General features: G+C 42.0%; 1 protein-coding gene across 4 annotated transcripts in view; it reads right to left on the bottom strand.

The window, feature by feature from the left end:
• The window catches only part of ptprsb (protein tyrosine phosphatase receptor type Sb), a 59188-nt gene that overhangs the window by 34840 nt on the left and 2377 nt on the right, over positions 1-21971 (bottom strand). For all 4 annotated transcript variants that reach the window (XM_028426724.1, XM_028426720.1, XM_028426722.1 and 1 more), the window contains exons 2-4: positions 9519-9732; positions 5615-5760; positions 4508-4649 (exon numbers count right to left, since the gene is read on the bottom strand). In XM_028426724.1, the coding sequence (XP_028282525.1) occupies positions 4508-4649; positions 5615-5760; positions 9519-9663 (433 nt within the window). In that variant the 5' untranslated portion in view covers positions 9664-9732. The remainder of the gene's footprint in view (positions 1-4507; positions 4650-5614; positions 5761-9518; positions 9733-21971) is intronic.

Raw genomic sequence — 21971 nt, 5'->3', positions numbered from 1 at the left:
GGTTATTAGTGGGCTAGTTTGCAGAACAACACAAGTGAAGGCACTTCATGTAACAAATGTATCCTTGGAATACATACGACATCAAAGAGAAAATGTTATAAACAGAATTATTTGACCGAAGCTATGGCAAGACGTAAAGAGCAGAAAGCAGCAGATCCACATTATGTCCTGCAGATGCCTATAAGATAGTGGACAGATAGATGTGCTGAAGTACAGTTCACTAGAGAGAGAATAGGGAGCTACAGGTATTCAGCCAAGCTCCTGGATGAGTCAGCCTCTGCTGGAAATAGATACTGCGGGCATGGCCTTGATCACACTTTTAACCAAATGAATCATTTATCAAATGCAAACACTGCTGCACAAATGTACCATTATTTTTCATCTCCTGGTTAAATTGATAAGACAGTCTATGGAAGAATGCGTCATGTGAAAATAAACACTGCGTGTGTGTCAACACAGTTTTGACGGAACATTGGCGCAGGCTGAGCATCATTGTTCCCCGGAGCTTTGTGTTTGTGTGTATTTGTGTGTATAAAGAGGTTGAGAGCGTACATTTTGGCCTGGTTATGTTTGCAGAAGGGCAATCAGGCCCTGTGCCCAAAAACCAGTCATTGGAGCCAAGCAGATCTGGGCAAATATACAATTTGTGTGTCCATGTGCACAAACACACAAACACTAATAGCACGGAAAGACACACCGCACCGACCAAAGAGTCAAACACATAATGCATATGATGCAAACAAACAAACATGAATCCAGGTTTTTGTTCCCTGTGTCTCTTTGAATTTCCCTCTCTCACACATTGACTCTGAATCGCACACTTCCACACAAGCAAACACTTGTTTCCCCAAAAGAAAAAATCACCATTTTTCCTGATGGAGAAAAATGAACAGGCAGCCGCCTGTTCATTTTTCAGTTCATTTTTCAGTTCATTTCAGAGAGAAATGTGCATGTGCATGAAAGGAGTCTGAATAAAAGCCGATCTCAGGGAGCCTGATTCAGGATTAATCTGCCAGCACTCAGCAGTCTTCAGAGGCAGTAATGCTTTGACTCCTATAGACTACAGGAGGGCTGAGGGGGAGCACTTTAAATGCTAATAGACCTTTATGATAATGGATCACAATACAAATGCAGAATCCGACTTCGCATCGCAGATCAATAGTGCCAAAAAACCCACATGTGTTCTCCCCATCCTGAGCCCTTAACCGTAGCAGCATGAGACTGAACATACAAAACGTGGTGATCCCATATGTAGCTCTCATGTATGCAACATACACAAACATGCATGGAATAATAGACAGCAAGAAAAGGAGGCAAGAGAGAAGGAGGGAATAAAAACTGTGAAGCTGAGGGGTTATATGTGATGAAAGAGCCAGTTCTTCACTCAAGGAGTGTAATCCTCTTGCAAGCTGAGTTGATACTCTCCGTTGTTTCCAGACCAAAATGTTGCTTGAGCCGTCGGCCTGCCAATGCAGCAGCCGCCTGGGGGAATCACTGATCTGACTGTTGTTCATATGAAGGGTGTTTGCCGTGGTGGCAGAACATCTCTCCTCCCCCCTTTCTCTCACTCTTCCTCCCCCATCCCTCGCCTCCCTTTCTCCTAAAATGGGACACTGGGAGGTGAGTATAATCAGGATTACTCTGCACAAACCACGCAGACACACACACTCACACACATAATATGCACACATCCATAAATGAAGAAATCCATGCATTCACGCGCACACACACGCCAAGGTTGCACACATATATTCAGAGCTGCAGTGATGAGAATCTCTCGCCCAGCAGAGGTTTTCAAACATGCAGAACTGCAGATATTCATGTCTCCTGAAGGCAGAACAACATGACTGCAGTGTCCATAGAAAAGAGCAGTTTGGAAAAGAAAAAAGGCGATGGGGTGGAGCGGCACAAAGCCTGTAAAGATACAAAGATAGACTGTGAGAGGTCAGGGAGGATAGATGGCTAAGAAAATGAAAGAATGAATAAAACAAAAGAGAAGAAATTAGAAAGGGATATCGCCGTGGGCCAAAGAAAGAGGCTGCTACAGAGTCAAAGGCAGAAAGATGGACTGAGGCAGAAGGAGGAAGAAGACGGGGTAATGGGTAATGTGTGGTGACGATGATGGTAAAGGCACATAAAGAAACATCTCCCTGACCATAACCTACCACTGTCTCCATCCATTAGTGTGCCTGTACAGTAGCAGCAGCAGCAAATATCCTGTGGCCAACCACAACACTTACACCCAGCACAGCTATTAGTCTCAGTCAACCATTATAGAAAATGATGAGATGAAACACATCACAGGATGAAAAGACTTCTCAGTAGAAGTAGAAGGGTCTTGACCAGTAATGGAAAGCCTGCTTTCTATTTCAGAGGTTGGTGGACCTTTTTCACCACTGAGCCCGTTTTTCAAACGACTGGCCCAAGACCAGTTTCTGCACAATTTTGTGCCCTTAACAGCTTCCTCACAGGACATGATCCATTCTGCAGCATATCACTCAGCCCATAGGACACTCCATTAGTGCAGCATACTGCCAAATAATCTGAAGTCATATTGTGAAGTGGGAGAAAAAGGTTCCGCTTTTTTCCTGCATTTGGCCCTGCACAATAAATTACAGTAGGAAACACAAGCAGCTGTGTTTTTAGCATGGTTTGATCAAAGAGAGTCACAGGCATTAAAACTGAAGTAGAGAAGTCAACTATGACTCCAAGGAGCTTCTCGGTAATAAACATTTTATTTGAATGCTTAAAATTCTGCCGTCTGAGTCACTATACCAGCAAGTTAAAAGCAAGCACACGCTAAAGTTTACACTTTGAAGGAGCCCATAATACATTCAGAAATTTAAATCAGTTGACTTTTAGATTCTGGATGAGTTCCGGATCAGAGATTTAAGAGTTTCAATGTGGTAAAGCTCGACAAATCACAGCAACAAACAAGACACGGAGAAGAAAATCTCAGTAAATAACTTCAGAATCGTTCTATTTAAAGCGACTCGAGCAAAGTGCTAGCTTGTTCTCTTTTGTTGTCAATGGCAGATCAAATGTGTTTGAAAAAAAGAAAAGAAAGAAATACAAACAGTTCAAAACTAAAATCTAATGTACTTTGTTATATGTTCGTTTATAATAAATCTGAAAATGTTTCTAATATAAGTTATAAGATGATTTTTTTGACAGCTTGGACTACAATCTAATGTAATACCTTGACATAAGCCTCAGTGCATCTTAAGTATCCTGTAGTTAATCATCTTTCAGTCCCAGTCATCTGAAAGTCACATAAATTTGACCCCATCATAAAATCTCCCTGATTTGCAAAATTTGGCAAAAAAAAGTGATGGCTGATGAATTTCTTTCATCCAACCAGCATAGATAACATCGCTCGCCCCACACTGGGACTGTTTCTGCAAAATACTTGCAGAATCATCTCCTCTGCAATCCATCTGTGCAGCCTGATTCAGGGAAAATCTCAACTATCCTGGCATCAAACAGCTCTTAATCTCTGGGTTAAATATTCTTTAAAATCTTTGCCGTCCTTTAGTCTGTTCTCAAAGATGATTCTGTTGTGGCAGAGGGGAGAGTGGAGGGGAGAGTGCAGTCAGAGGAAAGTTTACACAACCTGGACTACAGACACACACGGTCATACACACAGGGAGGCTCACCCTCGAGGTGTAGTTTATGTGGTAATGTGCTTTAGATTGGTGCTGTGTGCGCAGAGATGATGGGCCCGGGTAACAGATGGACAGGAGTCTATTCCCTGGGCTACCAGCCTTCTGCTTACCACACAGCCCTGCCAACCCCACAATCCTCATCCATCTCCTGCACTCCTACACCCCCCCCAACTCCTCTGACATTTCATCTCTATTGTTTCACAGCATCCTGTTGTGTTACTCAACATACTCGCACCTCCTCACCCTTCATCTTACTGTCACCTCTCCTTGACCTCTTCCTCCCTCTTTCCCTCCCCTCCTCATTTACCGCTGGCAAAAAAGCAGGTTGTCTGCCAAACTGAGGCATAATCCCTTGTTTTTTTTTCTTCATGTTGTAACAGTCTGAACAGCCATCCCTCTATTTCTTCATCCATTCCTGCTGTGCTGGGCGGAGGGCCAGTGCTCAGATCCCAGGCTAGCAGCCACATGCTGCAACTTTACCTCATAACATGCTGGAGCACCACATTAGATAAATTTTCCTCCAAGGAGACAGTGTACATTAGATTAACACCCTCAATCTGGCCAGGAAGCGCAGTGATTACATCAAGCTGGGATGCTAAAATACCCCTTAGCTAGCATGCTCGCTGGCCCTCTCTGTGGCCCGGTCACGCTTGGTTGCACTCAAAGGGACTATAAAAAGAACAGTTACTGCAGCCTGGCAGGGTGTGGCATTGCTCTATTGTCACATCTACAACTGACAGCTCAGCGAAGCAGGCACGACAGCCAGGTGTGTGCACGTGAGGAGAAACTCTCCAGCAGGAAAGCTGTGTCTGTGTGTGTGTCAGTGTGTGTGTTTGTCTTACCTCTGATAATGGCCAGCTTTGCGGTGACAGACACTTCTCCCTCACTGTTCCGTGCCACACATTCGTAGATGTTCTCATCTCGAGGTGCTCTGAGTGGTTGGATCCTCAGCACAGCACCAGCACCCTCATCAAACTCTATGGTCTGCACAGCAACAGAACAAGACATACAGTATTAGTCACAGCAGAGTACACCGATAAATCCTATTAACAGTAAACTATAATGCTGCATGTTAATGCATTTGCTTAATTTGTATTTACAGCTTTAATATGACAATAATTACAGTGAGACATTTGTTGAAACTCTTCCAGAATGTGTTACCACAGGCACAGACACAGATCATGTACCTGCACACTGGCTCCTGAAGGTGGTAAAGACTCAGACTCCTACATGAAAGACACTTTAGTTGGGTGGATACTTACCAACATGGGGGCTGGACCTCTGGTCCTCTGGTTAAAACGCAATATTTCTAAGCATTAGGTCACATTACTGCATATATATGCAGTCAGGTCTCTACTGAGCTGTGGAGATAAACAACTTTTTTCCTAGCCTGCACTTCTGAGTCTCTGTTTTAAAATCTCACCTTGCATCTCATTCTTGAAAATGTTGCATCATTAAATTAGAGAATATTTGTCCAGTTGGCCTTACTTGTCTTTTTACTGTGGTTGTAGAGGCAGGATGCGATTTAGCTTAGCTTGGCTAAGCTTAGCATAAAGACTAGCAAAGCATGGACACAACAATCCTACTATATTCAGAAAATCCACTTTCTGTAAAGCTCATTGATAAACATGAGATTTAGCACAAATTATATTAACAAAATGTAAACTGCTAAATAATTTTTTTTAGACGTATTATTGCATGGGAACCTAGATAAGCTTCCTATTTCTGTTGTTATGCTAAGCTAAGGAAGTTATGGATCAACAACATTAACATTTAACAAAAATAGTAGTAGCACATACAGATTTTAACTGAAAGAACCCATCCTACAGATCTAAACATATGCAACATAACCATAGCATGCTAATCATATTAAAAGACATCCTTTCATAGATTAATATATTTGTCATGCGGCTACAGTAGCATTGACCATTGTGCACTGTGACAACCACCTCGATACGCTGGGAATTGACCTTCTTGCCCTTCTTGTTCCAGTAGACAACAGGCTTGGGATTGCCAGTGGCCTGGCACACAAATGATGCCACACCCCCTGACACTCCGATCTGGTCTGTGGGAATCTTGGTGAACCTTGGAGGAACTGACAGAGAGGGCGAGAGAGAGAGAGAGAGGGGGGGGGGGGGGAAAGACAGAAAAAAACATCAAAACATGAGCATGAAAACTGACACCTGTACACCCAGAGGACATCAAAGAAACTCCACAACCAGCCACGCCCCATTTCCCTGTCAGTGACCGGTCAGGCTGTGGTGTGATGGCTCTGTTGTGCTTACTTCCTGGGTATCATCTAGAGGACAAGCTGAAGGACTTCCTGTGGGTCATAAATAAAAGATGGGGTTGGGCTTCAGAGGAACATCTCTCTCTCTCTCTCTCTCTCTCTCTCTCCCTTTCTGTCTGTGTGTATGTCTGTCTCTCTCTGCTTCCTCTGAACAGGCTACCATTGCACTGCATGCAGCTTCTGCTGTCCTGACACATGAGTGTTTCACAGGTAGGAGAAGTGTTGGCTGCAAATTCACAGCATATAATTGGTTTAAATGTATTAATACCAGAAGCCGTCATTTGGTGCCTGCACACACAGAAACACCTATAGGGGTTCTGCAACCTCAGATTCTAATGATCTTAATAAAGACAACAATCATACCAGCCTCAGTCGTGTTAATGTGGAGAACTTGAGGTGAGTAACAACTTCAGCCTCAGACGTAGGATGTATACACACTGCAGCTGACCTCTGCGAGGAAAACCGCAATTTCCAAGTGTAATATTGAGCCAACAGTACTGAACCTATACTTTTCACAGTGGCTGAGTCAGATCAGTCAAAGTACCTCATGCATCCACCCCTTGCTATCCGTCTGTGGCCTGTTGCCATGGTGCCCAGCTTAACTGTTCCTCAGCTACAGAGTCACTGCTATCCATCAGGGTGAAGTCAGGATGACCCTTACCATAGCAACCTGGATTCCTCCTCCCCTACGTCTGGGTGGGCGAGGTCTTGCTGTGTTGATTCACTTCTGCTCTGAAGACAGAGCAGGAACGAAAAAAAAAAACTGCCTATCAAATTATTACCAGCAGATTCTAAAGCCTGTTTGCACATCTTCCCACTCGTACTTCACAGCTACACAGACCACTTTCCAGATTCTCTACAATGCTTTAACAGCGCCTGGAATAATAAGACTGCCCCTGTGCTTGCTGCATCGTGTTGTCTTGCTCTGAATGTCAGAAATAAAGAGGTTTCATTTTATGCTTGCCATAATCCTTACAGAAAGAAGCCAAAAGCCGGCACAGTGGAGTCAATCAGAACAAATTTATGCCCACCATTTTAGAAGTCAAGAGCAGGATATCTTCTTGGCTACACACGCACATGGAGTTTTGAGCAAACCGTACCCTCTCCCCTTTTTTTCCTGAGAACACTTTGTGGACGATCCAAAGTAAAAAAAAAGGACAAAACGTCATGGCTGAAACTGCTTTCTCCTGGCTATCGGATTATGAATGAATTTCATGTTCTTCTTAGGGCTTGAACATGGTTTTTCTGTGGCTTTAAGTTGAGTCCAAAATGTTTTCTATGTTCTCTTAAATGCATTTCAACACCAATCCTCGTGCAAAACCGACCCCACTGGCAATGTTAGCACTTAAGCCTCTACTGAAAGCCAGAGAAAAGCCCTGCAAGGCTCTACAGTAGCTCTGGATGGATTTGCACTGAATGGAAACTTGTTATGATCGGAAGGTTCTCGAAAGCTGCCTGGAAAATGAGGGACTAATGAGGAGACCTGGTCCTTTTTTTAGAGGTTTCACAGACCAGGCCAGACTACAGCTGACTTAACTTAGGTCGGTTTTTAATGGAACACCTTTGTAATCATGTGACAGACTTGACTCGACCACTGCTGTGCCCTGATATAGCTGGAGCCATACTGCCTTAATGTATTCAGCATGTCAGTATGTGGAGCAGGGTTAGTTTTGTAACATCTTTTTTTGATAAAATTAATGTAGCTTCTGGTTAAATGTTGCATAATGTACTGCCTGAAAAGACAGTACTTATGGCCAAGGTATTACGTGCAACCAGCTGTGGTCTGACAAGCCTTTAAGCCACTTTTAATAATGCATCTCTTCCTGTTTGTGTGTCTTTGCTGTCATATCTGTGTGCATCTCACAGCTAAATGTGTGCAAAGAGCAAAAATAACGATCTGTGATACAAAGATGATGACGTCGGTGTGAGCGTGATGAGCAGCTGGAAGAGGAAAAACGGCAGCGTGAAATGTGAATAACAAAAGTGAAAGGGGAATTCCTGACCTCATCTGTATGATCTTAAATTCAAAATCTGAAATTCAAACGAGTAATGATGATGTAATATTATGTGTGTAGATTTAACGGATTTGTCCTATTTTGCATATTCAGACACGCATTAATCTCACCTGTGAGTAGCAGTGATGGTTGTCACATTTTTAATTTTGTTTTTTTTTTCCCCAAGAGAAACATATTTCAGCATTTACTAAAATGTCAGGCATGAAGCATTTAGTGAAGGGATGACATTTCAATTTCTGTTAATGGATCATCACTGGGAATTTTATTCAGGCCTAACATCAAGTCTAAAATCTGGCTTTCCTTGCTGGAAAACTGAGTGCAAACATTATTCGCAGTTGTTGCAATTCCATTGGGTCATTCCGAATTCCTTTAGCTACAGCAGGCAGAACTCTGACATTTGATGAATGTCACAATGAAACTGAAGGATCATTAAGTCCCAAAATATGTGTAGACACGCATCTGTTCCTTTTTATACTTAGTGCATTCTTGTCACCACCACCTTACCCAAACCACTACCACACCTATCTACACACATCAGTGTGTCCTCATAAAGACAAAGGAAGGACGTGTGGTGTTTTTGTAGATGGAGGTATGTAGGCTACCTGCACACACATGGAGGATGTCTCATCTGCTGTGCAAAAGTCATTCAAAATCTAAACGTTATGGAGCATAATCACTGGACTTCTGTCTAAAGTCCTTTACATATAAAGTTCTTTACATTTAAATCAGTCCAGTTACATCACAATTATGTATAGTCTTTGGATGTTGGATTTGCTGTGCAGGAAAACTAAGGACTGTCAGTGTCAGCATTACATTTCATAGGTTCAAAGTATTAAAAAATACATAATTTGACTGGTTATGTTTGAATAAATTCCTCCACTAATTTCCGGGGTCTTTATTTAGACAGCTTGGTTATATGTAAAGAGTCAGGGTTTATTTCTCTCTCTGCTCTGCTAAGATGCACTGTAGGTGGTCCAAAACGCAGAGAGTCCCACAACATTTCTACTGATAGTTGGCTGTTGTGTAATTCTACCTCTTCACTGAATATAAAAATATTTCAGATATGACGTCAGTCATCTGAAACGGTCGAGGTCTCAAACTGGTAAAACAAGTGGAAAATAACAAATTATATAAGGCAATTCTCCTTTCAACTGATGAAGCATTTTGTCTTCATCTTTTAGCCAATCGTACCGTCTCTCAAAAGAATCACCTTGGTGACATTTGCAGAGCTGTGACAGCTGTGTCTGTCTGAATGTGTGTGTGGACCACTGAGGCAGGAAATCTGCGGAAATGTTGTAATCAAGGAGATGATGAGGAACATGCTGATGGGACCTCCCAGCTTATCAAAACACATTAACAACGCCACAGTCCACAGCCGATGCACTGACAAGCCGGGATTCATTCCTCACACACACACACACAGACACACTCACATATGTGCACATTCACATATTTGCACACCTTAATATATCACATTGTTGAAAATATACCACCTGCCAAGACAATGAAAGAGAAAGCAAGGTGCAGACAGACAGATGATCTTCATACCTAGAGGTCCACACATGCTGCTCAAGGGTCTGGTTAGCAGGATAATCAAAGGCAGCAGCAGACAGAGGGGAGATGTGCTAAGGCAGAGCCCCAGGATGGACCTCCTAGACTGGGCCACAGTTCCGCACGTCTTGGGCAGAGGCATGACACCACCGTGGACTGGTTGGCGATGACGAAGATACGGGTGGGGCTTCACTCAAAAGGGATAGGCACTCTGCAAACAAAACAAAATGAAGGTCAGGCACATCTCCTCCACCTCTGATTCATCACTCTGCGTCCAGAGCGGCATCTAAAATGTCAATGCACTTGAGGAGAGAGCAGCAAAGCATACAATATTTCATAGTGAAAACATCCTCATAAAAGAAAATTAAAGACAAAATCATGCTAATGCAGGATTAGTTCTTTTGATGTAGCCAGAGCACTTCTGACTTGGATTAACAGCTCAAGCAGGCCAGTGCTGACTGAACTAATACCAGAACAATAGAGCCACTGCTCAATAACTATGACAAGAAAAAGACTGAAATAGTTTTCAGCGCACTGCCTCTGTTTTAATAAGTCTCCTTTTCCAGCGAGCCGTGAAATTAGCTGCAATGATACATTTTTAAGAGTTCTTTTTTCTTCATACGTTCCAATAATTTCATTTTAGCTCTGGCCTAATTCCTTCTTAGCATTCAGTATTTGAGTGTTCTGGTGGCACATAAAAGTGTTAATGGAATAATGCATCCACAGTGTGCCACAGTAATGGAAAACACTTAAACAAAGAGGATTGAGGGGTCAGTAGGAATGCAGTAAATTCAATAATGGCGAATGTATCAGAAACCGCTACTTTAATAGATGTCCCCCCTTTTGTTAATCCCCAGCCTTAGGGAGGGGATCTCCATCTGTATTTTTTGCTCTTTTTTTCCTGCACATAATTCAGCTTTGTATGCTTCCAGAGATTTAGACAAGCTGTGTAGAAGCTCCCCATCTGGGAGTCAATAACTCCTCAGTCCAATCCAGCTCCTCCGACCCCCCCACCCCCACCCCCCTCTGCTCAGTGTGTCAGGTGGGGAGGCCAAATGAGAAAGGGGCCTTTGTTAACCTGTCATATATCACACACATATGTGTCTCCCTTCAAATAGCAGTACAGGCTAACATATGTGCTCGTGGGGAGACATAATATGTATTCACAGGTGACAGGCCACACTGTGATTGGCACATAAATATGCGCAAACATCCATAAGGACACTTTCACCCTGACATCCCTGACGCCCCGGTAGAGACGCAGGAGCGCAGATTAGGACGACCCTCGCTCACCTTTACTAAACGAAAGAGGCATTTTATGGTGAGCTACATATTCAAAGACTCCTCTAACCACTTATTGAGCTAATAACCTGCTCAAACACATTGCTGTCTGCCAGTCCTATACACTAAAAATAGCTCAATTGAAAACATGACTGTCTATCTGATACAGGTTCTCTTTCTCACCGCTCTGCCCTCATCTTATCTAACGCCACGTAATAGCTGCCGAATAGAAAAGCTTTCAGCGTCCCCTTTTCAAATGAACAATGTGATAAGAAAAATCAGATCAGAGCTCATTCAAGCACCATTGGCAGCATGTTAAGTAAATTCTCCTGTTACGGAAACTCAATTTGCCAGCGTTAATCTAACCGGGGTTACTGTTTTGCGCGGAGCCACGCAGCCACTAAAACATCACAGGCGCCCCTCCTCACATGCTGCAGTGTCTGCCTCGTCTGTCATGTGTGCAGGATATGCTAGGGCCTTAATCTCCATCTGTGACCTCAGTCTAACCTTTATATCATCCCCTGTTCATACACTCCCCCTCGTTGTCTTTCACCTGCTGACAAAACCCTCTCTGCTCTACCTAAAACTGCAGTCGCTCACCCTCTAGCTAATCCTTAATCTTGCCCTGCATTAGTCTCTGTATTCCTAAAATCTCCTCTTCTCCCCTCTCCTTTCATCCCCTTCCTCCCCACTTTCTTCCTCTCCTCTACTCTCTCGATGCCATCTCCTCTCTAAAGACCCTATCATTTGCCTCCTTCTCCTTTTATACGCTCTAACCCCTGCTTGTGTACAAATCCTCTTCCTCTCTCCAGCTGCCCTGCATTGGCTCCTCCAGCTGTTGTTGGTCCATTGACACAGTTCAAACAAAAGGACTCAGAACATCCTACAGCTGTGAATGTTTAGAGAAGAAGCCAAAACATCACACAGTGAAGCAGCAGCTGAGCAGGCCAGTCCGGACATGCCTTGTGCTAATGGTAATTAAAGCTAATGAAACATGCAGTCAAAAAAAGATGCTCGTGACTGGTTGTAGAAGCAGAATTAAATAGATGTGAGCGTGAATACTGTCATGATTCAGGCCAACCTGCCGTTTCTGCAGCCCTCTCAAGAGGCATGACAACCTGCTCTCCCTGATCATCTGGCTCAGCAGCCAGAAAGGGATAGCGGGGGTCGGTCTTATTACCTTTTCAGCGTGACAACACAGATGGTCAGCCAGACAGATAGATTGATGGGGATACATGTGCTATTTATTGAGAGGAAGCAGATAATGACACCACTGCTCAGGTGGTGAAATGTACACCGGTTATTGTTCCCCATCAGGATGATGAAATAACATTGTTTAGGTGGCATCCAACCTGCCCCTGCTCCGCTGGGGCCCTCGCAAAGATGACATGTTTTGTTTTTCCTCACCTCATCCCCACCCTGCCTACTCTCCCTCCCTTCCACCGCCTCTTTACCCATGATGCCTTTCACCACAAGTGGGTAGAGATGGTCTCACAAGGCCTGTCTCCATGACAACTAGCACTCATAGAAAGACTAGATCTGTTTCTCACGGCACCATGCCAGCTGTGAGATAGTACACCTGATAGGAGCCTCGTGTTCTTTTGATTTCTTCTACCTTTAATTTGGATCCAGGCCTGAGAGCGAGGATTGCAGGCATGGTGCGAGTTCAGCAACAACTTGTTTTTTTTTTTTTTATTTGGTAACTCTTTTAAAAGGAACACGATGGGAAGAAAAACAAGAATTTAAGGCTAAAAAGAACACTTTTACTGAAACTAGTCTGCTTCCACCTTCTTACCAGTGATTTTGACATTACAGTGCACACTAAGCACAAAAATAACCTTGCTCTGAACCCTGCCTTTAATTATGTATGGCTTTGTGTGGCTGCTTGGTGAGGAGACATTCAGAGTAGGAAACACATATTAGTAAGATGCAGGGCTTGGGCAACTATGACTTCCCAATTCTATGACCCATACACACACATACAAACACACACACACAAACATGGCAGATGGCAACGCATCATGGGGGAGATTGGCACTCACTCTCTCACACTTCCCTTCGCTCTCTCTTAAACACACAGCCCACAGACACTCAGTCACACACACACACACAGACACACTCACACACGTTGAGGATCAGAGGCACAGGATGAAGCACGGCTTACTGCAGGCATGAGCTACACCGCCCTGGTTACATTTTTAGCATTGGAAATAAAATATCTGAGGCTCCTCTCTAACAAGAAAACACACCTGTCACTCAAACACTCCAGATTCTTGCCCTGAATATAAATGAATCTTGAGACCTGGATACCTCCACTAAATCAGACTCTCACAATGCTGCAAGATGTGAAAAATATTAGGACTGTTGATGCTCCATACAACACACAGATTGTGTGGGAAATACTGACAGCAATAACGTCCCCCCACCAGGAGCTCCCATCTCCATCACCAGTGTGGAGCTATAAACAAGGGTACTGCAGGAGTTTCAAATCACAGAGAGCAAATATGACTCATGCAAACAGTTTGAGCATGGAAGGAAAGCCCATATATGTCATTTTGCATTGCATGTGGTCTTTCTGTGTTTCAGCAGTGAAAAACTGAAAGGACAATCAGCACTGCTTGATAAAACCTTGATTCTTCGGCCCTGGAAACAACAAACTAATTTTGTAGATGACTAAATCGACTGCCGGCAGGCAAGAAAATGACAGAGAAGATTGTTGCTGATGAGAAGTTTTCGCTTTGTAAAATGTGTTTAAGCACGTAGACCAGGACACTTTTAATTCTCAAACCTATGAAAATTTGAGCAAGGTCACATCCACTTTCAACCCTCCACCCATGTTTGTGAATGCTGAAGTCATTATAATCCCACATCAGCCACAGAAAGAGATTTGACCTGTTCAGCCATTTATGTGCTTGGAGGTTGTAATTCCTAACTGACACAGTAATTTTTCAACAAATGTTCTATTCATCGGAACAATTCAAGGGGTTTGTCTGTTGGCCCATAAGAAATGGACAATAATATCCACCTGAGCTACAGTAAATCATCAGTTACACAAAAAAGAACAGGCATTGTTGAAGTTTTGTTGTCAGTTTTGCCTCAGTTTCACTGATTAAATAAATAAAAAATAGATAACTAAATAAAAATCATGTTACTTTATTTACGTTGTCGACATTTTTTATATTTAATTAAAAATATGTTTTCATTTTCATCTTACTCGAAGAAGAATACAATGAGGGTTTGATGGCATCTACATATATCCATTATATATTTATTCATCTACTTATATTATTCAGAGTGTGGTAAGACAGAGTTGCTATTTAATTCTGCAGGTATTCATGTGTGAGGGTTCATTGTATTGAGTGCTTTGTTTGTGACCTCCAAAAAGGCATGAGAAGATGATGAGGAAACAGATTTTAAAAAGTGCATCTCTCCTGTGTCAAGTTGGTTGAGGTTACAGTTTAATTGATCACTTACAATGTGGTGGATTTTCTGATATTTTTCATTTTTGCCACATTTACTGCAGCATCCACCCGTCTGTGTAATCCCACAGAAAGAAAAGACGCCATCACAGCCTCACCGCCCCACCGCCCATCAGACATAAAATGACATGTCATGTAGCATGACTGTTATTTATAACCATTTCAGCATTTAAATCACTGTTGTCACCCATTTTTAAAAAATCTGGAAGTGCTTCAGCTTTTGTTCACCACAAATACATTTCAGAGCCAAGACAACACATGGCTTCGTGATGAGGAACAAAGGGAGGGGTGGAGAAAGAAGCGTGACTAACCAAACTAACTTTCCCTTTGACCTCAATCTCTGCATGTCTAGGACATAAGCAAAGCTGCTGTAGCGCAACAATGGTGCGGTAAATGTACACCCACGCATCTTAAAGGGGCTTCAAGGTCGGATAGACCAACACAGCGAGGAAGAGGCATCTGATAATGGATGAAATAGCTTCAGATGAACCAAGCAACAGATGGGCTGGATCCTGCTAAGCAGGAAGAGCATTACCAAACACTATAAAAGTACATATAGGGCGGATTATTAGAAGAGGTCAGGACCATAAAAAGCATTTATTAGCTAAGTGGGGATGTTCACAGGAAGTCAGACTGTGTGTGTATATATAATAAAGGAAATTTCATTAAATGAGAGATCATATATCTGTTAAATGAATCATGGACATAGTGTTAGATTACACTGAATAACATTCTTGGGTCCATTACTTTTCAATCTGTACATGCTTCCTATAAAGCATATTATTGTTAAACACCAAAATCAAATATTCCTTTTTTATCTCTCTCTTTATCTATTTTCTGTGAGTTTCTGAGTTAAGAGGAGACAATTTAAAGTGGTTTCTGCCTTTTCTTCTTCTTATGTGGTGCTCCAAGCACCAACAAAATATAATTAAAAAACCCTATAGTTATGTCTCTTTCCGCACATCATGACTCAGGTCCTTAAAGAAATCCAGAGACTGTGTTGTGAGCAATTACATGCAAGAACTGTTTTCTAGGAACTACACCCGACAACCGTATCATTGCACAGCAGGCAGCATGAATCCAGCCATGGCGACAGGCTCGTGCCTGTGACAGCACAACTGGATGTAAACATTAATAGACTGATGTCGTCATCGCTTCATGTTTTAGCTTCATTGGTTGCTCAGTCTGTTGGATCTTTCTTTAGCAGCACAGTATCTTCCAGAAATCTGAAGACGTTTTATTATTCGATTCAGCGTGTACTACTTTGATCAGGATATAAATTCATTAAAATGATAGCTTCTGCCATTTGGGACACTGCCAACGGAGGTCGACTGTATCAAAATCAGATAAAAACCATAACGTTTTATATATATATTCCGAAACTGATTAAAATGATTACTGCCAATCTCACATGCAGCTGCAACACTGTTGCCCAGGTCCTATATATGTACTCATATCTCTCACTCACAATTCCATCATAATTTATTTCCACTTCAAGGTCTTCATTGTATCTCTGACCTGCTCCATCCTCACATTTGGAGTTCATTACTCAGGTCCTCTGACCAGGGTTTAATGTTTGTCCCTTATACTTGACTGAAGGAGCACTGGTCACTGACACCACAACATGCTCTACCTGTGAAACATGTGCTACACTGTATTCAAACTGAACTCTGTCTCACCTTACACAGACTTGCAAGTAGTTTTATTCATCTATATTGATTATAAATCTGTTACTGATGATTTTGCTGCAATCACAATTTATGGCCACATAAGAAGCTAAGCCTAAAAATTCTGCTTTAAAACACTGAGCCACAGAATGCGATTCTCACTTTTACAAGTAGTGCATATTCTTTTTTTAGCATAGGGAAGAAAGTCAAGATATTTAGTAGTCAGAATTAATGTGCCAACAATGTGCAATGTCCTAAATTTGGTTTTAAAAGGGATCTAGCTGTCACACAGTGGGGTGTAAAACCTTGCAATTCTCAATTTGACAATTTTCATGCTTTCAAATAAGTTGACGGATTATTTGCTCCTCCATGAGCTCAATTTTTCAAACCCTTAGGCTCATAAACCTCTTTTAAATCCCTAAGGGTGACGCCAAAAAATGCATTGTCATCCAGCTAAAACATAGCTGTTTAATTTCTAAAGAAAATTATCATTTCTCAGGTACTGCTCCACCTGACAGGTGAGGGTTTTTAATCTGACAACAGCAGGAGAACAGGATGCGTGCATGTCCACATACCGACACCTACGCAACCGACTGAAACGACAACACAGAGCCTCCAAACACCCAAACATATTTCGTAATTTCTTCCAGCAACCTCTCTCTCTCTCTCTCTCTCTCTCTTCTTCAGAAGCAGCCGATCTTCTGTGTAGCGGCTCATTACACAGGCTGATGGTTGAGTCCTTGTCAACTCACTGTCCAATTAGCATATCCAAGGCTGGCAGAGACTCTTCCTAGTAGGAGAGAGAGAACTGTATATACATACTGATGTCCACATAGTTATGCACTTGCATGTGCATCCCTAATTGTTAAACAGCTCTGACATATGAGAGAGGAAAAAAATTAGGAAATATTGTCAGATTATAGGGCCAATCTGTATTTCTGATGTACACCAAAAGATGGCTTCTTTACATAAATCCAAAATTCTATTAATACATGTACTTTTAAATAAATTATCAAGACCATCAAGCAGCACACACACACACACACACATACACACGACCCACCAAGACCGCAGCCAATTAGTGAGCTTTTCCTTAAGCAGGACTGAGGCTCCCTGACAACAGAGAACACCTTCATCTTCCTGGATGTCATTGTCATCATCTTGGCCATCGTCATATTTCTCCCATGTCTTATTAATGAGACATGCCAGCCATTTTTACCTCCACGATTCAGCAAAACCTACACATCAGTCAGAACAGACAGAAGTCAGGCAGGTTTTAGGTCACACATGTTCACATGCTTGCGGTCTTGAGAGTGATAACAGCAGCTGTAGGATACACAGTGCTACGTTTTAACAATGCTGTGCTGATTGATCATTCATACAGAGTTTGTCAGTAATGTGATCTTCATATCTTTAAATGTATTCATCTAGCATGAATACACAACTGATGACTGACATACCAGCACACACCTGCCTCCAAATGGGCTGCATTTCTCAATCATTGTTACCTTGTGTGCTGCAATCTCAAAGCAACCTTTAATTCATTCTTTACTTATGTAAATGATGTGTGGGTCCCTTCGGGAGTTCCTTATTAATTTCCTGGAGACACGTTGTTGTGTTTGCCCACGATCCCTCTCTCTCCTGTGTATTTGAGCTGCCATGGTATCACCTGTCTGGCGTGGTCATGTGATATGTCGTCCACTGAGAGCTCATTAACTGCACGGCTGCAACACTGTTCTGCAACAACACCTAGATTATCATACATTTCACACTCTGTACTGTTGTACAGCCAAAAAACGCTAATATCTGACAACATCAGTGACTATTCAGCATTAAGGATTCAACATTCAACAGCAGGACAGATTTCTTAAGGCTTTGAATGCTGGTGAACAATTCTATTTATGTGCTACACAGCCGACCAGCCCTAGCAGTTCTGTCACTAACCAGCCATTGCATGACTTCCTGATGGAGATGAGATTTGTGACGCCAAATGAATTTCTCCTTGAGGGACAATAAACTTGTGAATAGAATTGAAAACCGGAGTAATGGGCTAGAAAAACTGCATTTGTCCTCCACCTCGATGGTGAAATCAGACAGAGTGTCTCGGTAAGTGAAGAGATGAAATGCTTGTCAAGGGTAACAGACTTGTGCGCGGTTGCTTTCCACCAATGACTAGCCATTACTCTCACCTCCGTCAAGCAAATACTTCATCCGAACTGGCATCCTTCAGCGCTGTGGAGACAGAGTAATCATGAAATGCCACAAACAAATGTGGGGCTGCATTCAACAGCCATGTCAACCAGCCTCACAAGCCTGCATCCACACACACACACACACGAGCACACAAACAGCTATAAAAACATATCACAGGGGGCAGAATGCTCCTTCTGACCCTGGAGGGAGTCTAATCTTCTAGCTTTTAAGTTTTCTCTCTGTGAGTTGGGATGATGGAATGGACCCATAAGTTTCCTGGACATTATGTCTCTTCCATCCTGCACAGTAAAGGTCTTTAAAGTGCCAAAGCTGTTTCACTGATGCAATAAAGATGTTCTTTCACCGGCATATGGAGACATGCCAAAACCTTTTCTTTCCTTGGATGTCAGCAGCACTGACTACAATAGGTGGCACAGGTCTATTTGTTTTAAATTCAGTCACTCTTTGTAATGTGGAATTACTCACATAAAGATAACAGCCATGCTAGTCGATTGAGAGGCTGTACTTAACAGTGCTTTGAGCTGAATGCTAATGTGCTTATGCAGGTGCAATATTTGCTACCATCTTTATTATACACTACAGTGGAACATACATGAGGCTGATGTGTGTGTGCTCGGGTCGCTAAACTATGGCAGTAATTCCGACCACTCATGATGAGTTATTTAACAATGGCAGCCTTGAAAAGAAGAAGTGACATAAAATCAGATAACGTAGAACTACTGCAAAGTTTCCACACATAAAAAATGATGCAATTGTTTGCCACTGAGTCCCAAATGTCATCAAAAGTAGTTTGGAGAAGGCAGGAGGCTGCAGAGGGCTCAGATGTAGTGTGGATGGATCAGCCTAGAGACTGGTGTTCTGTGCCGGACAGCTAAAAGATAATTGTTTGAGTTAAAGAAGATCTATTTACAACGGCTTCATCACAGTTTTCTTGGCTACCATAGTAACGACTTCTGCCTTAACCAGTTCATTGACACACACTTATTCCCACTGCAGCGCACCCATTGTTTCACTTGGTGTCGTTTTCCTGGTGATAATGAGAGCACAGCGCCTAACATAATGGCTCTGTTGGAAAGGTATTAGTGTATATGAAGCCATAGAGATGCAATCTTTCATCCCAGAAAATAAAGCAAAGCCAAGTAATGTTAGATTATTTTTCTGTTATTTTGGCTTTGCTCCAGCCTGAATAAATGTATCCAAACCTCCGTACTTTACAGTACAGAGGAGGATTTCACTCCAGGAGTTGAAAATACTCCTGGGGATTTGTCAAGTGCTTATAGCAAAGTGCGTACAATATTCTGCCGTTTGAACATTTATGGATGTACACTTCAAAGCAAACTTGCCCTCTCCTTCCTCAACTTCTGATTAGTCAGTTTGTTTTCCGCTTTATCAGCCATCTTGTCAGTCAGCCCGACCCTGCTATAATGACTCCTGTCAGTCAGGAATGTAACTGTCAAACCGTGTCAATGACAGGACCTCCTCCACCCATGATTGGACAATGAGCTGTGTACATCAACGCTTTTGGCCATTTTCAGTGCAAATGCCATCAAAGACCCAAAGAACACGTGTCTCATTGTGAAATTTCCACAAAGGAACTTCAGTGAAACTTGATGAGAAAGACGAGCTGAAGCAGAAAGAAGGGTTGACCAAAGGACAGCGAGGCAGCAGCAGCAGCAACGAGGGCCCTCTTTTGCATAACGGAGGAGAGAAAGAAGGGGGGAGGGGTGGAGAAGGAAGGTGAAGATGTCTTGGGATGTGGCAGTTGTGATGAAAAGAGAGGCGAATGACTGAAGACAAGAGGTGGAGAAGAGAGGTAGTGGAGCAGTGTGCATTATTCATCCCTGCTGACACATCAGAATCTCTGATTCATCTGGAGAAGGGCATCAGTCAAGTCACAACCTATCTCTTAGCCTTCACTCATATGCACACACAGAAACACTGACACATGAATAACACACATCCTCACAATTGTAAATAACCTCATAGTTAAAACAGGATAATTATGGGTCTGGATCATTAGAGAGATCTTCGGAAAAAAAACACTAAGATGCATATTTATGCAGGTGTATGGGTGTCCAATGTGCATTTATGTAAATATAAACAGCCTATTATCTATGTAAGGATGCAGGAATGTCAAAATGTAGCAGTACTGTAGATTTTAGTACACTTAGAAATATTCATTTTGTGCTATAACTACAGCACCAGTTTATCTAGTTGGCACTTCAAGCAAAGTAAGTAGGTCTACTGCATATTGCCATCAGCTCTAAAAGTAATTAAATGTAATTTCTCTTTTTGTTCAGTTCAGCTCTCTTGGAATGTTATGATATTGTGAAACCGCTGTGAATGTTTCCACCCTTTACCCAACTGCAAATGATTGATGGTTTTTAATTTTAACAATTATAATTTTTTGATGAGATGATGCTGTTTCATCTCAAAGTGTAAAATGTTTGTTTCTCCAATAGTTGCTGCTGCCAGTTCTGAGTTTTTATCATTAGATATGATCATTAAATTCCATACAGTTGCACACTGCTGTTAATTAACTGTTTTCCCATGTGTGTACTCATACCGATGATCCGATGGCTGTAATATGGTTTAAATCAATGGTATACGAAAATCAATATACTTCATTAGGCAGCTAATGTTTGTATAATCTCAGAGAGTATAATCAAATGGTGATATAAAGTGTGCTCCATATCACACCAGACAAAACTCAACTTGTACTACAGACTGAGACTTTGACTCACATTTGTTGATGAAGTTTTCCCAGGATCATTAGCACACTGACTTACAGCCCAGTCAAACAGAGTCCATCTATCCAGTGCAGCATTCTTGCCACATCACATATGCTGTTTTTGTCATTTCAGATATTTCAACCACCTAACTGCAGCAAATGGCAAATTTCTCCTGTAGTCAATTTAACGTGAGATTTGCAATTAACTGTGTTGTATTTGAAAACACAAACCACCATATATATTAAAACAAAATGGGAAATGAAGGGAGGAATAGATCTAATGGAGGAAGACAATGTGGGCACATCAATGCAAACGTAGTGGCTCACAGAGCTGGAAAAGCCTGATAAAAGCCTGAAATCTCACTATAAAAGTAACCTCCCGACATGTTGGAGAATTTTTCATTATTATTATTTGGACTTATGCCTGGAGAATGGCCAAAAAAGAGACAGATATCTGTTTAGTATTTTGTTAGTAGCAGGCAAAAAAGGCCCTCACAAGAAAATGGTTTTCACAAGAAAGCCCAACTTTGGACTTGTGGATGGAGAAACTGACTGCAGATGTAAACTACAAGAGGGACCTGTTTATAAGGGATAGACTATATAACACCACGCAGACCAGATTTTGATTTTGTCAACTTTAGACAATACACCATAGGTACATCGACAATCTCATCTCACTCCCTGTATGTTAATGTTGTGTCTTTTTTTTCTTACTTGTTTTCATTTGTCTTTAGAAAGAACACTCAGGTTGAGACTCAGTGACTTACAGTTGTAATAATGTACATATTGAATTTGTCAAAGTCAATAAAAAGTAAATAAAAGAAATAAATGTGTTGCTGAGCAAACAGCAACCCTGCTATGAGATTCCAATACGAAACCTGTCCATATTTCATTCATTCACTAATCAATGAGATGACATCATCAGTCAGCTTCAGCTCCGCTGTCAGTCAAAGCTCAATTTACACCAATGCCAATATTTCACTTCACACTCTGAGCTTCTATTGGTTGATTTTAGAATGTCTTTTAGGGTTTCTTTATTTCCACTGAGTGGCCTCTGTAAACTGGAAAAGCCCACTTT

Source organism: Parambassis ranga, chromosome 17 (assembly GCF_900634625.1).
Source record: "Parambassis ranga chromosome 17, fParRan2.1, whole genome shotgun sequence".
Classification (NCBI taxonomy): Eukaryota; Metazoa; Chordata; class Actinopteri; family Ambassidae; genus Parambassis; species Parambassis ranga.
The sequence above is the reverse complement of the archived record's forward strand: the minus strand, read 5'-3'. Positions and strand labels throughout refer to the sequence as shown.